The 18816-nt window shown below is 38.7% G+C and overlaps 1 protein-coding gene across 3 annotated transcripts in view; it reads left to right on the top strand.

Annotated features, from left to right (window-relative positions):
• Nucleotides 1-3365: 3365 nt before the first annotated feature.
• Nucleotides 3366-18816, top strand: part of cgnb (cingulin b) — a 34083-nt gene continuing 18632 nt past the window's right edge. For 2 of the 3 annotated variants that reach the window (XM_037693313.1, XM_037693315.1), the window contains exons 1-5: nt 3366-3471; nt 10596-11762; nt 11852-11946; nt 12024-12093; nt 18281-18378. In XM_037693313.1, coding sequence (XP_037549241.1) covers nt 10611-11762; nt 11852-11946; nt 12024-12093; nt 18281-18378 — 1415 coding nt within the window. In that variant the 5' untranslated portion in view covers nt 3366-3471; nt 10596-10610. Of the gene's footprint in view, nt 3472-10593; nt 11763-11851; nt 11947-12023; nt 12094-18280; nt 18379-18816 lie in introns of those variants that run through there. The other variant, XM_037693314.1, reaches the window with a different exon arrangement.

Below are 18816 nucleotides of genomic sequence, written 5' to 3'. Positions count from 1 at the left end.
CAGAGACTACATAGCTTTCTCTGCTGTAGAATTAAAATACATTATTCTGCATGGTCTTTGTCAAGTTGGCCTGCTACCAAATGCAGATGGCACACTTCAACTTGGATTATGTTTAATGTCAAATTTATTCATGATATTTATTCTTTCTAACACAATGACAACACTCGAATAGTGGAAATATTTGTAAATTTTCACAAATCTAAACTCAACGGTGCACACACACACACACACACATATACATATATACATATATATATATATATCAATGTTATTTTGATGGAATGTCCGATATTTAACTTTATCGCTATTATTGGCTGATACCATGCTGATAATATCGTGCATCCCTAATTTATACCAAAATGCTTCGATCCACCACTGCCCTATCACGTTGTTGGCCTTTTACTGCAAGCAAGCGAGAAAAAAAAAATGGAAAACTCATCAATTGATTGCAGTATAAAACTATCAGTATTAGGTGTATCGTGAGATTTGTGCACCTCCACGCGCTTTAACTCTAATTATCGTCTCATTTTGTGTCCAGCTCTGCTCAGTCCAAAGGAGTACGAGGTGGAGATTCCATCTACACGTCACAATCTCACCACCAAAAAGAAAAACGAAACGTTGTAAATATTGAAGGACAAAACATTTGTCTAAATGATCTCACGTGTGAACACATCGCAGAGTTAACCAGTGAACAAAAAGATGAGTTGAATTTATGTGTCTTGGTTGTTTACATGGTGTTTTGGTTTTGATACATTTGAGCCGAACATTTTTTTTTTTTTTTTTTTTTTTTTAAATCTGCAGTAAACATGAATTGTAAAAACAGTGCTTTAGGATGGTGTTGGCAAGTAGTGACATCATATCAGATGTGCATAGTCCTTTAAAAAATTTTTTAAAAGTGGAGGGATGTGCATGTGACCCGATGCAGTAACTGATCTGACGTTTACTTCCAAGTTTCTGCACAGCAGGAGACCTGGAAGTGGACCAAAAAACTAAAGATTAGAGGGGAATTTTTTATTTTTACATTTCTCTTGCGGTATAAGGTGTTTTTAACTATTCTTCCTCTTTTGTTCTTATTTTTTCTTTTTTTTTCAATGTCCGAGTTGCCTTTCTTTTCACGCTCAGTCGTTCTGTTTCGTACTGGTATTTGTGCTGTGTTCTTCTCTGCTCTGGTGCCTCCTGGTGGAACCAGTGAGTCCCAACCAGGTAGAGAGAGGAAAAGGTACTAAACTGAAGTAAATACAGTTTTTATTGTTCTCTTGTCCAAGTCTGTTTTTATCACAGTATATATATATTTTTATTTGTTTGCTAATTGTTGTATTAAAACGAGGGTTGAAAAAACCCAATGGTTCACATTTCTTTCTCATAATACAAATTCAAGCTATATTTTTTAATTGGCAGCCTTTTGGTTTAATAAATCAAAGGTTTTGTCCAATTTGAAAACGTATACATTTCATGCAGAGATTTTTGATACTTTTATTAGAAAACAAATTCTACAGTTTTTTTATTTATTTATTTATAAATATTGCAATATTTGAGTCTTTAATTTTCAATAGCCCACAGGGAAGTCTAAAAAATAGATGTTTTAATCAAAGGTCATGTTTCAGGATAGATTATTGAAAATTGTAATTTAATAAAAATTTCAGTAAATAAATTATTGGCCATTAGCAAAAAATTAGATTCAGTAAGTCACAAATGAATAAATTTGTAATTATTCAAATTCTTTACTGGGATGCAAACATGTTTCAGAGTGAAGTACTTACTATTTTTCACAAATTCTTTTTAAAATTTGATCAAACACCTTTGCTGTTGCACTAAAATGTAAAAATACAAATGTCAACAATTTCAGTTTTTTAATATCAGAGTGTAACAAACTAGTTTTCATATTTACATAAAACTAAATTAAGTAGAGTTCCAGCTTTTGTTCCCCCTCAAAATCCTGACAAAGTCAGGAATAAAGTCACGTTTCTGATCTCATAATTTCAGAATTCTAAAGGTCAAGGTTCTTTACTGTCATTCGCATCTCGTGGTACATGTGGTGGAACGAAATTGTGTACACAGGTCCCAGTTACATCCAACAAAATTATAAATTGTAAAAGAAAAACAGTAATAAGATCTAAGATAAGAATAAAGAAATTCACTAAACGCTTAATAGTACAAAAACAATACGCTGAACAACAGCAGCATGAACATGAGTCTGTGAGCAGACGTACGAATGAATACTGCGACATGAGATAAATCGGCAGCATGGATAGTCAGCAGCACGTCAACAATCAAGTGGTACTGCAATGATTTTTTTCCCCCACAGTGATAATCCTGGTTGGATATTCATGAGTCTAACAGCCTCAGGGTAGAAGCTGTTCCTCAGTCTAGTGGTTCTGCACTTAATGCTCCTCAACCTCCTTCCTGAGGGGAGCGGGGCAAAAAGTGTGTGCTGGGTGAGTGGGGTCCTTCATGATGCAGGTGGCCCTCTTCCTGCATCTGGAGTTGTAGATGTTTGTGATGGGGAGGTTGACTCCCAACGGTGTTCTGTGCAGCCTTCACCCTCTGCAAAGCTTTTCTTTCTGCAGAATACAGAGATTAAATCAGAATTCTGAGATTAAAGTCACTTTAAATCTAAAAAAAAAAGTTGGAATTCTAAATTTAATCTCAGGAAATTGCTCTGGGCAAACGTCATTTTGCAATCGAAGTAAGAAATTCAGACTTTATTTTTTTATTCTGAAATTAATTTCAGGAAAACATGTCAAATTGTTAGATTTCAGAATTCTGATTTTTTTTTTCTCCACTTTTAAAGTTAGAATTCTGGAAAAAGTAATTTCTGAGATTTAGGTAGGTCGGAGTAATGCATTTAATCTCTGAATTATTCAATATTGACTTCTCCAAAAATCCTGATTTAATAGCAGAATCTCAGAATTCTGGGGAAAAAAAATAACTTTTTACTGTGGCCTTAATCCTCTTCAGTAATAATCAATTTATAGGTAATAAACAAACATAGTTTAGTCAGAAAGCAAACTAAATCTGATTTTAAGAAATGAGGCTGATGCTGCATCCTAATAGTCAAATGAAAGAAAAGCTTCTATTGTTTTACTGTATTTTTAATTTACCTCCTAATCTAAACTTGATCATGTTACCACCGTTTCTCCACCTGCTTTGGTTCGAGTTATAAACCTGAAAAATAGATAACACCGCCATGCAAAATGTGTCATTTCCCTCCTAGTTACACAGCTGAGGTGGTTATTCAAGCCCCGCCCACTCCGGAGGACGCACGAGCGACGTCGCCTCTAAGGCGGGACGACGCCTGTCCGACGCGTTGGCAACAGGTTCCACTGGTGGAGGGGGAATTTCTCCTGCTCCCCTCAGTTCACTGGATATCATGTCCTCATCCTCTCAACATGTCCGGAGTTTCTTCTCTCCTGAGGACCGAAACAACTGAGAGGAACTGAATTTGGCACGTGCAGGAAAACGTTTATCACGGTAAGGCTACTTACAGTAAAGTGAGCGGAGATGCGCCGGTTAGCTGAGGGGACGTTTCTCAGTATTTGGACAGGCGGTGATGGACACCTGTGGCTTTGTAGTGGGACCTTTTAATGGCCGCTTTAAAGGTTTAAACGCAGCGTCGTCGCTCCGTCTGTGCGCTGCACTTCATAATCGGATCTGCGCGCTGAGTAAAGAGGATGCGGGGGGTTGATGTGGCAGGTGTGTGTGAGGCAGGTGGGTTAAATGTCGCCTGCTGTAAACAAGTGCGCGGTTTCGACGCGCACCGATACCGACTGACCGGATAGGTGGGTGTGACGCAATTAAGTCAGGGGCACACAGGTGCTGCACGAGCCTTTCCTCAACACCTTACTGTCACGTTTTAATTATTTACTTCAGGCGATATCTTGGATAAAAACTCCCAGGTCCACCCGTTTTGTTGTGGTTACGCACAGCCTGCGCCACAAAAACTGACTTGTTGACTAAACTCAGTCCAGTTGTTTTGACTCGGGTAAATTATGTTAACTTCACGTGACCATTTAAAAAAAACTCAAGAATATAATTAAATACAGCTTGGTAATTAAATATGTTTGGAGAAAGCAGGATCAGAAAAGCCAAATAGCCTCATTTATTGTTTTGGATATCAAGTTTCTGCTTATTTCTACTGCTTCACTGGCTGACTTTGCAAATCTAAACGAATTAGACATTTTTACATGTAGATCTAATTTTGTTGCCTTTAGTTTTAACATGCACCATAAAGGCTATTACAAGTTTGGTGCTATTTTATTTTTTTTTTAAATTGAGCAAACTAATAAATTATGTGATTTGGTTAAACTGGTATGCATTAATTTAGTAAGAAAATTTGTTTTCTCTAGTAAAGTTTATAGGTTGTTTATGTCTCTGCGTGAGTGCAGCTACAGCGTGCGCTCTCAGGACATTATTACCTGCAGTGTTCCCTCCGTGCGGACTGAACCTTCTCCTACACCGCTCCTGTTCTCTGGAGTATCTTGCAAAAAGATCTGAAGCTCTCGACCTTGACCTCTCTAAACATCTGTTGGACTCCTGGCAAAATCCAATGCAGATGTGTTCCCGTTTTTAGTTTTCTACATTAGCCTTATAATCTAGCTGTTTTTGCTACTTTTTTTGCCATCTTATTTTAATTTGTAAAAAAATAAAAAAATAAAATCTGTATGCCTCTTTTATGATTGTCTATTGTTGTCGTTATCCACTGTTGTCATCACTCTTTGTTGAAAGCAGGTCTCTTATAAAGGAGTCCTCGAGGCTGAATGGGATTAATCTGTCTAAATAAAGGTTGAATGAATGAATGAAAATACAGTTGCATAAATAACTTTTTAAAAATAGGTTTTTAATATGGTTGTTAAATGCTATTTAACTATTTACTGAACATCTACGACTGATTAACTTTTGGAGTCAGCTCAGTTCAACATGGCTGCCACAGCAAAGCGACCCAAGCAAACACAACAAGACATGGATTTGACTCCACTTTTACAGACATGAGCTAAAATTTGACGTGGTAGTAGCTGAGAGTCATTCACAACACGTACTCCAAGCACTAACGGATCATGCAATATGGCATGAGGTGCGTAATGTTATTTTTTTTCAACATGAGTTAGTCTAAAACTTCAGCGTGAAAGGCTGCAGGGATAGGCATGTGCTTACATTTATTTTCCTGTTACCATTAAAAGTGCATAAAACACCAAACCACTGATCAAACAAGGCACCATCTGCATTGTTTAAAGATAATCCAGACAAACTAGTTGAGTTTCCTTCAACAGTGACTTTCTCTTTGCCTCTCTCCCTTAAAGCTCAGCCCGGTGAAGAACTCTGGCAACAGTTGCTGTATGCTCAGTCTCTCCCATCTCACCTGTTGAAGCTCGTAACTCTTCCAGAGTGGCCACACGTGTCATGGTAGCCTCACTATATATTCACCTTGCTCAGTTTGTGAGGACGGCATGCTCAGTAGATTTACACATGTTCCATATTTCTTGTTTCTTGATGACGGCTTTAACAGAATATGTTTAAAACTTTGGAAATCATTTTATATGCATCTTCTGATTTATACTGCACTTTTTAAAAAATGGATTATGCAGTCATTTATTCTAAATTACATATTTAATTGGTGTTACTCAGTAGAAATTTGATTTCACTTTAATATTTAAGTTGTAATGGTGAAGCATGTTAATTTGTATTGACCGTGACTGAATTTGTGAGAGCAACAAATCCATCCATGGGGGTGAATACTTCTTTTATTGGTGCTGTAACTGAGTCGAGCTTGTTGGTTGAGGACGGCGACGAGGGACGGCTGATTGGCCAGTCCTGCGACATTCCAGTCTCTGTTGACTCAGCCCGTCCTTGTAACGAGTGAGAGAAACGGCGTGAAAGTCAAACGCGTTGTCGCCGAGCCGTGCTCACAGCCACTAGTCCGAATAACAACCGGGTCAATGTTTAAAATCTGTATTTACCCAAGGAACATGTTGGAGTTTGACTTGGATCAGTAGCCGTGCACACATCATGCAGAGAAAAGTAAAAAATTAAACAGACTTTTTATCTTTTTACGCCAGACTCTGATTGGTGCTTCCAAACCTAAATGTTTTTTTTATTGTGTGAACGTTTATGAAGCATTCCCACTATTGTGATCCATTTTTCTTCAGTACGTATTTCGTATCGATTCTCGTTCCACAATTTTTGTGCCATTTCAACAAATCGTAGATTAAAACGAGCAGCTCTTTCATGACAATCCGACTCTGACTTTTGGTAGTGGTGCAACTTTAGCTTTTTGAAATGTTTAGCCTTTTCTGCCATTATTCTCAGAGAAAATGAACTGAGCTCATTTTACATCCTTCAAATCTTTAGATCTGTTTACAACCTTTTACTGCTCCTTTCACGTTTTGTTCTGGTTCAGCTTCTTTCAGCTTCCTTGTGCAAATTTAAAAAAAAATAAAAAATTCAACTAATTTCAGCTGTTTTTTTTTCAGCCGTTTTGTGCTCTATTCATATTCTTTCAGCCAAATACCGGTACAACATTTTTGAGCTTCTTCTAACTTCTTTTTGTTAATTTTAGCTCATTATGATTCTTTCTTCTTAGTTCTGCCAGTTTTAAGCGTTTTATACTATTTCAACTACCGTTTAGCTGTTTTTATACTAATTTAAGTCTTTTCAGCCATTTCCACATTTTTTGTACTCATTTCAACTTTTTTTCAGCCTATTTCAGCAAAAATGTGCTCTATCCACTTCCTTGTAATTTAAGCTTCTTTATGCTTTTTTATCTACTTTTCAGCCATTTCTTTCCCCACAATTTCAGTTTTTTTCCCCAGATATCCATTTTTAGCGTCCATTTCTGCTTCTTTCAGCCCATTTGGACAAGCATGTTTTTTCTGCTTTCTTCTGCTAATTTAAGCTTGTTCTACCTTTTCAGCTACTTTTTTTTTTTATAACCATTTTTAGGTAATTTAAACTGTTTTTAGATAAATTCAAGTTTTTCATGATAATTTCTGCTACTTTCAGTCTAATTAACTTCTTTCCACTAATTTCAGCTTGTTATGCTCCTTTCAGCTTATTTCTGCTAGTTTCAGCTTTTTCTGCTATTTCAGAATATTTAACTATAATTATATAAAAATATTAACTATTTAACTTTTATATTTAGCATTTTGAAGCTAAATTTAGCTTTTTCAACACATTCTTGGAGCTCATTTCAGCTCCTGAATCTTCCTTCTAGTAGTTTAACTTTTTTTTTCAGCTACTTTCAGCTATTTAAAAAAAAAAAAAACTATCAGCTTTTTGAGCTAATTTCCTAATTTTTTTGTGCATTTCTGCTTATTTAAACCTAATTCAACAAATATATGTTCTTTCTACTTTCTTGTGCTAAGTTAGGTTTGTTCATCCATTTTAGCATTTTGTAGCTAATTTCAGCTGTTTTTCAAGTATTGCATTTTCACAGGAAATGCAATTTCTCTAGTTGTTGTTGTTTTGTTAGGACAGTCCTGCTTGTTTTTCTCCATGATTTAGCCTCCTTACTTATTTAATTCCTGCCAGTGTGGACAGTTTTCCACACGTGTAAACTCTCCAGTGGATGTTGGACTTATTTTTTCGCAGTTTCCTCTTAATCTGTTTTTATACAAATGCAAACCACGCGTGATGCTGACAAAGACCGTCTGGAATCCTAAGAATGTTGTTGGTTAAAAACCAAGTATGACTTTGATTCTCTTCTCCAACCTTGTTGTCATTAAAGGGTCTGCGTGTTACACTATAACTAGTCCTCGTTAAGCAAACGGTTACACTTTAATCCCTGTCAGAGTCACAGCTCTTACTGCTGAAGGCGTGGACAAATAGGCTGTTTGTAGAAAGGAGGGAATTCAAATTACTGCACGACTAAAGCATCTATAATCTTGTGAAGGCAGCAACTGTCCCTGAGATATTGATGCTTATTAGGTCAAATTCAACCAAATGAATGCACTGCAGGTGTGTAATGTGCACATTCTTGCATTTCATGCTTGAGTTGGTGAGGGTATGTGCCTGCCCAGCTCAGACTAAACAGCCCACGGCTGGTTGGTTCGGCTCTAAAGACTCGTAACAGCAGGAAGACGGGCGTCCCAGGCCTGACCTAGCCCATGGTGTTTAATGCTCCACAGAACTTGGACAATATGGGGAGTTTCGCAGGTCCATTATAAAACGTATAAGTTGGATATGTGTCGATTATACTGTAGAGGCGGTAATTGGAAAATATCTGTAAACCCAGAGCTTAGTGATAATCTGTATTCGTTGCTCAGCCAAGTTAAGAGCTTACTTCTGCATAAGCTCGGCCGTCCCAGACATGAGGTTGGTAAAGTTTTCATTTGGGATACATAAACGCAGTACTGCGTAATAAACCACTTCCGTTCTGTCAGTGAGCCAGACTTTCGTGTAATCTGGTAAAATAGTTCTCCAGACCTTCTGAAGGCTGTTCTCAGGCTGACTGCATTTTCATTCATTTTTTCCCCCCATTCCTTGTACCCGACTGCAACAGCAAATATGAAGTGGAGGTGGAGTGGAACAGTGTCTGGAAGTCGTGTTTTTTGGGGGGTTTTAAGAAATGGGGGGAAAAATATCAAAGACCTGAGAGATTTTTCATTCCTCAGTTAATCGACTGCCTCCCAAGTTTTCAACTAAAAGCTTCTTCCAAACCATTGTGCTCGTGCAAAAATGTTATTTGACAAGTAGGCCTGTCGTGATAAACAAATCAATCGCATGATAAATGAAAACTATCAACCTTATTTTCATTTATCGTTTCTTCGTGTCTTTCTGAAGACACTGGATGACAAAAAGCTAAACTCCAGTGTCTTCACTGACTCCTCCCTTTCTCTTTTCTCTTTAAAGCCTGTTTTAACCGACCAAAATCATGTTTTTGGATCGTTGAAAGCAGCTAAGCTGCGAAGCTAAGCTAACAGGCTGAAGCTCCAAAATTCACGGTTGAAATCTGTGCCTTTGTGTAAAAAGTTTTTCTCTTCAAAAAGAAGCTGAGAACTTGTTTCCTGATTTATTTATTTTTTAAATTAAAAGCTTTGTGTGAAAAAGGCTATGCTAAAGAGCTCAAACCACACCGAGCATCCGCCATTTTGAGAACTGAAGAGAGACAGCCCATGTCACGTCATGGAGCCTCCCTCCCATTTTTCTTAAAAAGTCATGCTGCTTGCTCCCTCACTATCCATCCTTTGGTTCAGACAGTCTTATACTGCCATCCAGTGGTCGGGAAAAGGTACTACACACAAAACAAGTTGAACATTACTTCTTTAATTTGACAATTACTAATTATTGTCAAATTTCAAAGAATATTATAATTTATCACAATAATTTCTGAGACAATTAATCGCCCAGCAAAATTTGTTATCGTGACAGGCCTATTGACAAGTCAAAATGTGCTTTTGTTGTTTTACTGACTCAAATGAAGAAATTGGCACAAGTTGTGTCTGTGACAAACTGCTGGTATTAAAGTGCCTAAATATATATTTTAAATAGTTTCTTTGCTGAATTGTGCATTGTCGGTCAGTAGTACATTCCATAAAATTAGATTATTTTATACTTGATTGCTTTCAGTCAGTTAAGTAGCCTAAAAAACAAACGAAAACATTCATCTGAAAACAATACAGCCCTGGACTGAAATTAGTGAAAAACAAACAAAACAAAAACAAACAATTAAAGACCTTCAGGAAGCCACATCAGATTTAATTATGCATCTTTGTCATTTGAAGATCTATACATTTTAAACATCAAACATAGATTTGTGTATCCCAAAGTATGTGATTCTGTATTTCCTGACTCAATAAACTGCATCTCTTTAGCTGGTAAAAGTCTGAAACTGCATGTCCTGATTCTGTAAGACAGTCTTTTATAAATTTTTAATATTTAAGCCCACACTGAGATAACGGTAGTGACTGTTATCTCAGGTTTTAGAAAAGCTCTCCAGAGATGTCACACATTTTCTCTCACTGTCTGAGTCATGACTTTAAGTCGATCTGCTGGTAAAGTTTGAAATTAATCATGAATGTTAGGGGTGTAAACACTAATTATAAATTTTGGAAACGTTTATATATTTTGACAGAAGAAACGCCTTCACATCTGAGCAACAAGTCTGTTTTCCAATAGTCACAACACATTTACATGCTGCTTTATGCTATTGACATTTTTTTTTTTTGCTGTGTGAGTACACAAAAATTCAAATTTTGTTCCATTGTTTTTGTTTTTGTATGTTAATTTGTCTCGTGCAATCTTTCTTACTGCGTTTTCCCGTCTTTCTGTCCCCACCCTTTACAAAAGTTAGCTTCAGTCTACAAAAACGCTCTTCGTGTCCCAATGGCATGTTTGGTATGACAAGAATACAAGACATTCTGGTTGGTAAGGAATTTTACCTGTAGGGCCGCAAGAGCAGATGACAGGTTCATCAAGACAAACCATTACTTTGCTACTTTATTCGAGTCATCGTGACTGAACAAAACGTCAGATTTGAACAGAAAATAGAGAAATAAAAGGATCTGAAATAGCTGCTGGTTTCCATGTTTGTCTATTGAATGTTTTTTTCCTGGGTCACCTTATTTCCATTTTTTTTCTGCTTTCCTTTTTGTCCCGCACAGAAACCACAAGTGAACATGAGCACTCCCTCCGCTGACAGGAAGTCCCAAGTGGATTATGGTGTGCAGATCCGCTTCATCAACGACCTCCATGACACGGGTGGAGGTTACACGGAAAAAGCCAGAGTCGCCAACGGCACAAGCCCTTCTTCCAGCAAATATGGCGTGGCCGTGCGGGTTCAGGGGATCTCTGGGCAGCCTTATGTGGTTCTGAAAGATGGACAAAAAGGTGACTCCTATGGAGTTCAATTGACTAATCCCAATGCCCCTCCCACCCCCACCTTAGGACCACCTTCATCCTACAACAGTGTCCCCAAACTTAAAAAAGAGCCTGCAGAATTTACAAAGTCCTTCAGCCCAGTTGTAAATTCCTCACGCTCCCCTGTTTCCCCATCCACAGAGGATGAGATTGGGGAAATTTTTGGGAGCCCTCTTAGACGACCTCCGGGGGATGGCCAAGCAGGAACACAAGGAGAAGAGGAAGGTAGCACTGGGAGGGAACGACTGGTGGAGAGGCCAAAATCTGAACCCAAATTCACAGCAATGTTCAGCGACAATGAGACCAAAGGAGATAAGACTGAGGATGAGTATAACATAGCTGGACTGAAACCTGTCAAATTAAACACGGCAGGACCTAAAGGGTTTAATCGAACTGCTTCTGGTTTCACAAACTCTTTAGGGAGGTACAGTGAGAAGAGATCAAGCACAGATCCTCCTCCACAACCCTTCCCAGATCCTCCTCCTCCAGCACTAACCAACAGTGAGCCTGCCCCAGTTATTGACACCAAGTCCCTGGCTCCAATCAACAAACTCATCAGTAAGTTCAACAGCAGCACCCCAGGAAGTGCCCCACAGTCCAGAGGCCGCTCTGGAGCAAGGCAGCGGCTGAGGTTTGATGAGCGCACGAGATCCAGAAGTCTTGATGCACGAAAAGATGCAGAGCCTGAAGTTACCCTTCCCTCACCAACATCTCCCACCCCAAACCCCTATGCTGCTCCTTTAACTGCCTCCTCCAGTTTACTGATATCATCTGCTCCAGGAGGTGGTAGCCTGGGACAGAGTCCTGCCTCTGCTGCCAAGGTGACGGCACTAAACACCCCTGAGGCAAGTTTCAAGTCACCAGAGAAGTTTGTTTCTAAGGCCAACCCTCCAGCTATTGCAAAAAAGCCTGTACGTATCAGCCACTGGAAACTATTAAACACCTTACAGGTACTGATTTGTTTTATTCGTTTTAAACGTTGCTTATTCTCTCTTTGAAGGAAACACTTTCAAGGAGTTCAAGCCAGAGTACGGAGGTCATTAATGGGGAAGAGGCTCAAATCAAGCAGGCCATTTACAACATCCTCAAAGATGGGTTAGTAAAAGTACGTGCATGTTGTTTAAAATAAAATCGCTTTTAACTGAAAATCCTTTCTGACGTCTCTTCATCAGCACCAGTGAGAATGAAGGAGCCCTTCAAAAAAAAGTTAGCCGTGTCTATGAGACAACCAACAAGATAAAGGTATGATCAAGATGTACATTTATTTGCTTCCATACCACATAAGTCAAGTATTTGGTTTTGCAAAGTGGGCTTTGCATATCCATCTTTCATAATGTTCATGTTTTTGCAACAATCACTTCTGTTGGTCACCTTTCACATCTGTCCGGGGTTTTATGGATGACAATCCAAGAAAAATGTTTAAAAGGGGTCTTGCGCTTCCACGTTGCAACTCCATTAGTGTCGAGCAATATGTTGTGAAAGAGCTGCAAGTCTTTTTGAATAAGTACAGCAAGTACCTGTACTTTCCCTGATTCTGAAAAACAGGCCATAAAAAACAAGATAACGTGGTAACACAGTGAAGGTTGTAGACTATTGTCTTTATTTCTGATGGTACAATTAAACATTGTGCATGTCGTACAAAAAGTCACTTTCATGGTCTGTCAGGTACGTCTGTCAAACTAGTTATAGTATATTCATGTAGGTACTCAAAGGTTGCTAGTCAAAACTATTTTTTAAATTACTTGCCACAAACTAAATTTAAAAATAGACATTATTATCATTCTCAAAAAATAAAATATGAAAAAGAAAAATTCCCATTTGCCTCGAGATAAGCTTAGGAGTGGATTTAGCTAGCTAGCTACAACTTTTTTTTTTCTTTTGGCTGCTCCCTTCTTCAGGTGTCGCCACAGCAAATTAACTTGTATGACTTGACTTTTTTTTTTTTTTTTTACACCGGATGCTCTTCCTGATGCAACCACAGACCACTGAGCTACCTGTGTGGAGCAGAGAGCTGCTATCTAGGGCGCCTGGGGGAGCAGATGGTGGGGGTTAATGGCCTTGCTTGAGGGCCCAGAGTAAGGCAAATGAGGGTGGAGGCAGATGTTGGCGTTTCACCTTTCCCACCCACGTTTTGATGTTGGCGGTCCAGGGAGTTGAGCCAGCGACCTTCCGATCACAGGCCCACTTTCTCCAACCTCTGCACCACCACTCCCCAGCTAGCTACTACAATTAACTCCCTTTATTTCTTTAGTAAATATTGATGGATTTAACAGCTTCTGTTTAAAAGTAGAAAAACCAAGATGCTGGCATCTGAAAATACATTTTATCACTGTTTGTAGACATAGTGTACACAGACACCACTAGTTTGCTCATTTCTGGAAGCACTACGTTAACTATTTTCCTCTGACTACATGAGCTAACTAGCTGCTGTCACGATGCTATCACACAAATCCAAGAATTGGTTATTTCATTTAACTCTCCAAAGGAAGCAATCAGGCATTTGTAACGTTTGTTTCTTCCAACTAAAACCAGTAAATTTAACGTTAGCTAGCTGTGGTTATGCAAAGTTAGCATGCTAGGGGTTGTGTCTCATTAGAGCAGTTCTTGCAAAGAAGCCAACAGATGGTTGGCAGCCTGCCTGGTTATGTGAGCGTAAGAAGTTTCTGTTTCATTCACTTTGTCTCCAAGGGTTCTCCTTACACAGGCTGAAAAATGAGAAATCTAAAGAACATGCTGACTACTCCTGTCACTTTTTGTCCTTTGTGCCAATTTAAAATGCTACATTTATGAGAACACATACATAAAAACACTAAAAAAAATTAGCATCTGTTTGCACAGATCTGCATACAGAACTCCTTCCATTGTGTGCTTACACCCTCAGTATTGCGTGCACTTGTTTACGAATACCTTGTTATACGTCTGTGTATGGACGTGGATCATTGTGAATCGTTTGCTCGTCTTGTCTCTTGGCAACGACGCACCTGCAGAAGAAAGCGGTGTGTGTGATGAGAGCCCAGTCACCGAGAGCCATCAATAATTAAGTTGGAGTGGAACCCTGCACCAGCTGGGGTTGGCTTGCACGAATGGGATAGATCCTCTTCTAGGGGGTCCTGTAGTACAAAACCCTTTTTGTTTGTCATATGATCCACTTTTAATAGATTTGGTGCTCATTGTAAGCTTTTCAGAAGCAATAGTAAATAAATAATAATAAAAATGGAGGGTATCAACCACATGAAGGATGTTTTTGTCTCTGCAGTTAAACCTTGTATACCAAAACATATTTTTTTGTTTGCATGAAAACGTGACATTAAACCAGAGCTGTCATGTGAGTGGGTGTTGAAAGAGCTCATCTGTGGACTCTCTTTAGGGGATATGTGATCATTTTCTATATGAATATAAAGAAAAAAATGTCTTTGTGGGTTTCACAGTTTATTATGTTAAAACATATTCATTTATATGTGAAGGCTTCTTAACATTTTGACTGATTCACTGTAGTGCTGTGATCTGATGTATGTCAAAGGTGGAGTTACGCCTGTTTGTGTCCTAGTTTCACTGAGAATCAGATACTGGTGTGCTGGGTAATCTGAGTCCACGATAGTTGTTTGTGTAGGGCATACAGCCAACTGGTCAACCAAGCATAAAAATGTAATTTTTATTTATGTTGCAAAATAGGAGAAAGCATTTTCCATCTTCTAACGTTTGATGCAAAGTTCAGCTAATTTAGATCCATTGGATACGCTACTGGTTAAAGTACTGGTATAAAAAATAAATGAATGTACAGGGTAACTAAATTAAATTGGACTTTCTTGGCACTTTTTTTTTTGCCAGTGGGCACCTGATGATTGAGCTTAAAAGTAAACTTCCATTCAATTCAGGTTATTTATAAAGCACCAAGTCATAACAGAATTCATCTCAGAGCACTGAACAGAAACATTTGCATAAATTATAAACGCCAATTAGTAAAAGTTATCTATTTAAATAAGCCTGCAGTCTGAGAGCAAAGTGCTCCGTTAGGAAAATATGGAACAATAAGATCTGTAATATAAGATGGAGCTAGGTTGTTGAGAGCTTTGTATGTTAGAAGTAAAGATTTTTAATTCTATTCTGAATTTAACAGGGAGCCAATGGAGAGAAACTAAACTTAAATAATAATAACACTCATCACATTATAAATCTGGTCTTTTTTTACAGTTTGCATGAAGAAGTAAAGCTATAATCTTCCCAGATCCTTTGTTATTTAACACATCTTGACTAATTGGATTAATATAATCTAAAATATTGCTTAAAAAAGAAATAACAATATGAAGTTACTTAGTTAAGTCTTTGGTATTGATTCTGTACTTGGATGTAACATCATTCTTTAGTTCTTAATTTAGATCTCAGTAATAGATGTGGTGTAGAAAGAACAAACAGGTCCAGAATCATCAGTCTACTAGGTGAATATATTCAGATTTCTCAGAATTATAGCTTATAATTCTTATCATTTTTGCTCATCAAACCATTAAAGCTAAACTTTGCATCTTTTGAATTGGGGTACTGTAGAGAAGTCATTACTAATTACTATATTTTGTTGTAAATAGCTTTTTGAATGGCCCCAATTTGGTGAAATAGTTTAATTCTGAACAGACTGACGAGCTAACGCATAGTCCGAGCTGGGCTCAGACCAAAGAGGATTACTGCCATCTCAAAACAACTCCCGTATGAAAAAGTTCCTAGCTGTTCCTGCTTAATTTAGTAAAATAATCCCCTTTGGTCTTGGCCCTGAACAGACTGGCCCTTCGCTTGTCAGTCAAGTCAAAATGAAACTCTTATTTCTCCTTATTGCAGTCATTTAACGGTTATCTACAACAGGTAGGATATTAAGTGCTCCTCTCATAGAACCTCACTTCAGAAGACCTGAACTATTTAAGTTATCCCTCATGACCCGTAGATGAGGAGTATCAAGATGAAAATCTTAGAACAACTTTATATTTTCAATAGATCCAGAGCATAACCCAAACACCTGGTCAACTCAGTGTGGAGGTGAGGGCTTCTGCTTCGCCCAGTTTTGCTCCAATACTAAAGTACTGCATAATAAAGATACCAGATTAGCATTAAATGCTAAACTTTATTCAACTCTTATCACTCTCTCTTGTACAAACCGGATTCCAAAAAAGTTGGGACACTAAACAAATTGTGAATAAAAACTGAATGCAATGATGTGGAGATGGCAAATGTCAATATTTTATTTGTAATATAACAGGTGACGGATCAAAAGTTTAATCTGAGTAAATGTAACATTTTAAAGGAAAAATATGTTGATTCTAAATTTCACAGTGTCAACAAATCCCCAAAAAGTTGGGACAAGTAGCAAAAGGTGGCTGGAAAAAGGAAATTGAGCATATAATGAACAGCTGGAAGACCAATTAACACTAATTAGGTCAATTGACAACATGATTGGGTATAAAAAGAGCTTCTCAGAGTGTCAGTGTCTCTCAGAAGCCAAGATGGTAAGAGGATCACCAATTCCACCATTGTTGCGCAGAAAGATAGTGCAGCAATACCAGAATGGTGTTACCCAGCGTAAAATAGCAAAGACTTTTAAGTTCTCATCAAAAGATTCAGAGAATCTGGAACAATCGCTGTGTGTAAGGGTCAAGGCCGTAAAACTCTACTGGATGCTCGTGATCTCCGGGCCCTTAAACGTCACTGCACCTCAAACAGGAATGCCACTGTCAAGGAAATAACAGAATGGGCTCAGGAGTACTTCCAGAAAGCATTGTCAGTGAACACAATCCACCGTGCCATCCACTGTTGCCAGCCGAAACTCTACAGTGCAAAGAGGAAGCCATTTCTAAGCAAGCTCCACAAGCTCAGACGTTTGCACTGGGCCAGGGGTCATTTAAAATGGAGTGTGGCAAAATGGAAGACTGTTCTGTGGTCAGATGAGTCACGATTTGAAGTTCTTTATGGAACACTGGGACGCCATGTCATCCGGACTGGAGAGGACAAGGATAGCCCAAGTTGTTATCAACGCTCCGTTCAGAAGCCTGCATCACTGATGGTATGGGGTTGCATGAGCGCTTGTGGCATGGGCAGCTTACATGTCTGGAAAGGCACCATTAATGCAGAGAACTATGATCAGGTTCTAGAACAACATATGCTCCCATCTAGACGTCATCTCTTTCAGGGAAGACCCTGCATTTTTCAACACGATAATGCCAGACCACATTCTGCAGCAATCACAACATCATGGCTACGTAGGAGAAGGATCCGGGTACTGAAATGGCCAGCCTGCAGTCCAGATCTTTCACCTATAGAGAACATTTGGCGCATCATAAAGAGGAAGGTGCGACAAAGAAGGCCCAAGACGATTGAACAGTTAGAGGCCTGTATTAGACATGAATGGGAGAGCATTCCTATTTCTAAACTTGAGAAACTGGTCTCCTCTGTCCCCAGACGTCTGTTGAGTGTTGTAAGAAGAAGGGGAGATGTCACACAGTGGTAAAAATGGACTTGTCCCAACTTTTTGGGATTTGTTGACGCCATGAAATTTGGAAACAACAGATTTTTCCCTTAAAATGATACATTCTCTCAGTTTAAACTTTGGATCTGTGATTTTTGTTCTATTCTGAATAAAATATTAGATGTTGGCACCTCAACATCATTGCATTCAGTTTTTATTCACAATTTGTTTAGTGTCCCAACTTTTTTGGAATCCGGTTTGTATTATTTGGGTAAAACACATGAGAGAACAGCTGATGCAGTTTATACAAAGTGCTCAAAAGAGCATTTCCTTATTCCCTCTTATCGTCCTCTTCTGTTAATTATCTCTTCTCCCAGAGTGACTGAAATGTCCCAAAATGAGATTATCTGCAAACTCCTTCAGGGCCCAAGAAGAAAGTGAAACAAATTTGTATGAAATATCTCTTTGTAATCCATCTCTGATAAGAAAACTCTGAAGCTCTCTGAGAAGCATAAACATCTGCAAGCCTCGCTTTGTTTTTTTTATTTCTTTGTGCGTGTGCATCTCTGTAATGAGTGTGTGGGAGGATGAGAGGGGGTTTTAGGGGCAGGCTGCGCTTATGCTTCCTTATCACTGAGAGGGAGTCTTTTTTGAACAGGGTTAGAAAGATGTGGGCGAAGAACGAGCTGCTGCTTCTCTGGCTCTGCTCTCCTTGTCAGAGAAGTTGTACGTGTCGGGACGTCTCTGTTCTTGACTGTTTCTGAACACACTGGCAGGGCTTTTTCTCCCAAGTCACTTCTTGACTGTCAGAAACTAGTTCAAAGAATCCAAGCCAAGGTTTTTATTTTAAACGTTAAACACATTACCGAGCTCAAATTAAAATTGCAAGGTCAACTGTAGCCATTTATTGTAGTCTTTCATCACCGTCCTTGAGCTCCTTTTCCTTCGTTTCTCATGCATGCTTTGTGGAAATATGTTGCACAGATGGGAGGATTTGGTGGAGGCATCACAAAGAAGAATCTTGAAGATCTTCAGAAGCTACTCGAATGCTACAAGAAAGATTTGGACGAGGCACAGGATGAGTAAGGACCTGTAGTTGGTGTTTTTTTCTTCAATTGTAGTTTAATGTTTACATACGCTATCATGGATGCAAATAACTGAAAACAGTTGGGGGTTTCAATCATTCCTTTATTTTAGAGGATTTTTCTAGGACTAAAAGTTTGTGTACAAGTTGTCAGTTTGAACATTTGTATTTCTGGTCTGTCCTCTTGGATAAAATAAAGACTCAAACTGATCCCCTGAATGGTGTAAAATGGTTCAAAGCATCAGGAACGAAACCAAAAGACAACAATTTGGCACATCTGTATGGCACAGCTGCTGCTAGAATATCACTGGCTTAGAGTTGCATTCAGGCCCAAAATGTCCGACCCAACCCAGCCCGTATCCATCATTTATGACCCCCCCCCCCCCCCCCCCCCTCACTTTTAGCTTGCTGTTATAAAGTCAGCCAATCAAGTCAG

The sequence above is a fragment of the Nematolebias whitei genome, chromosome 19, assembly GCF_014905685.2.
Source record: "Nematolebias whitei isolate Nwh7 chromosome 19, NemWhi1, whole genome shotgun sequence".
NCBI lineage: Eukaryota > Metazoa > Chordata > Actinopteri > Cyprinodontiformes > Rivulidae > Nematolebias > Nematolebias whitei.
This window is presented reverse-complemented; position numbering and strand designations above follow the sequence as displayed.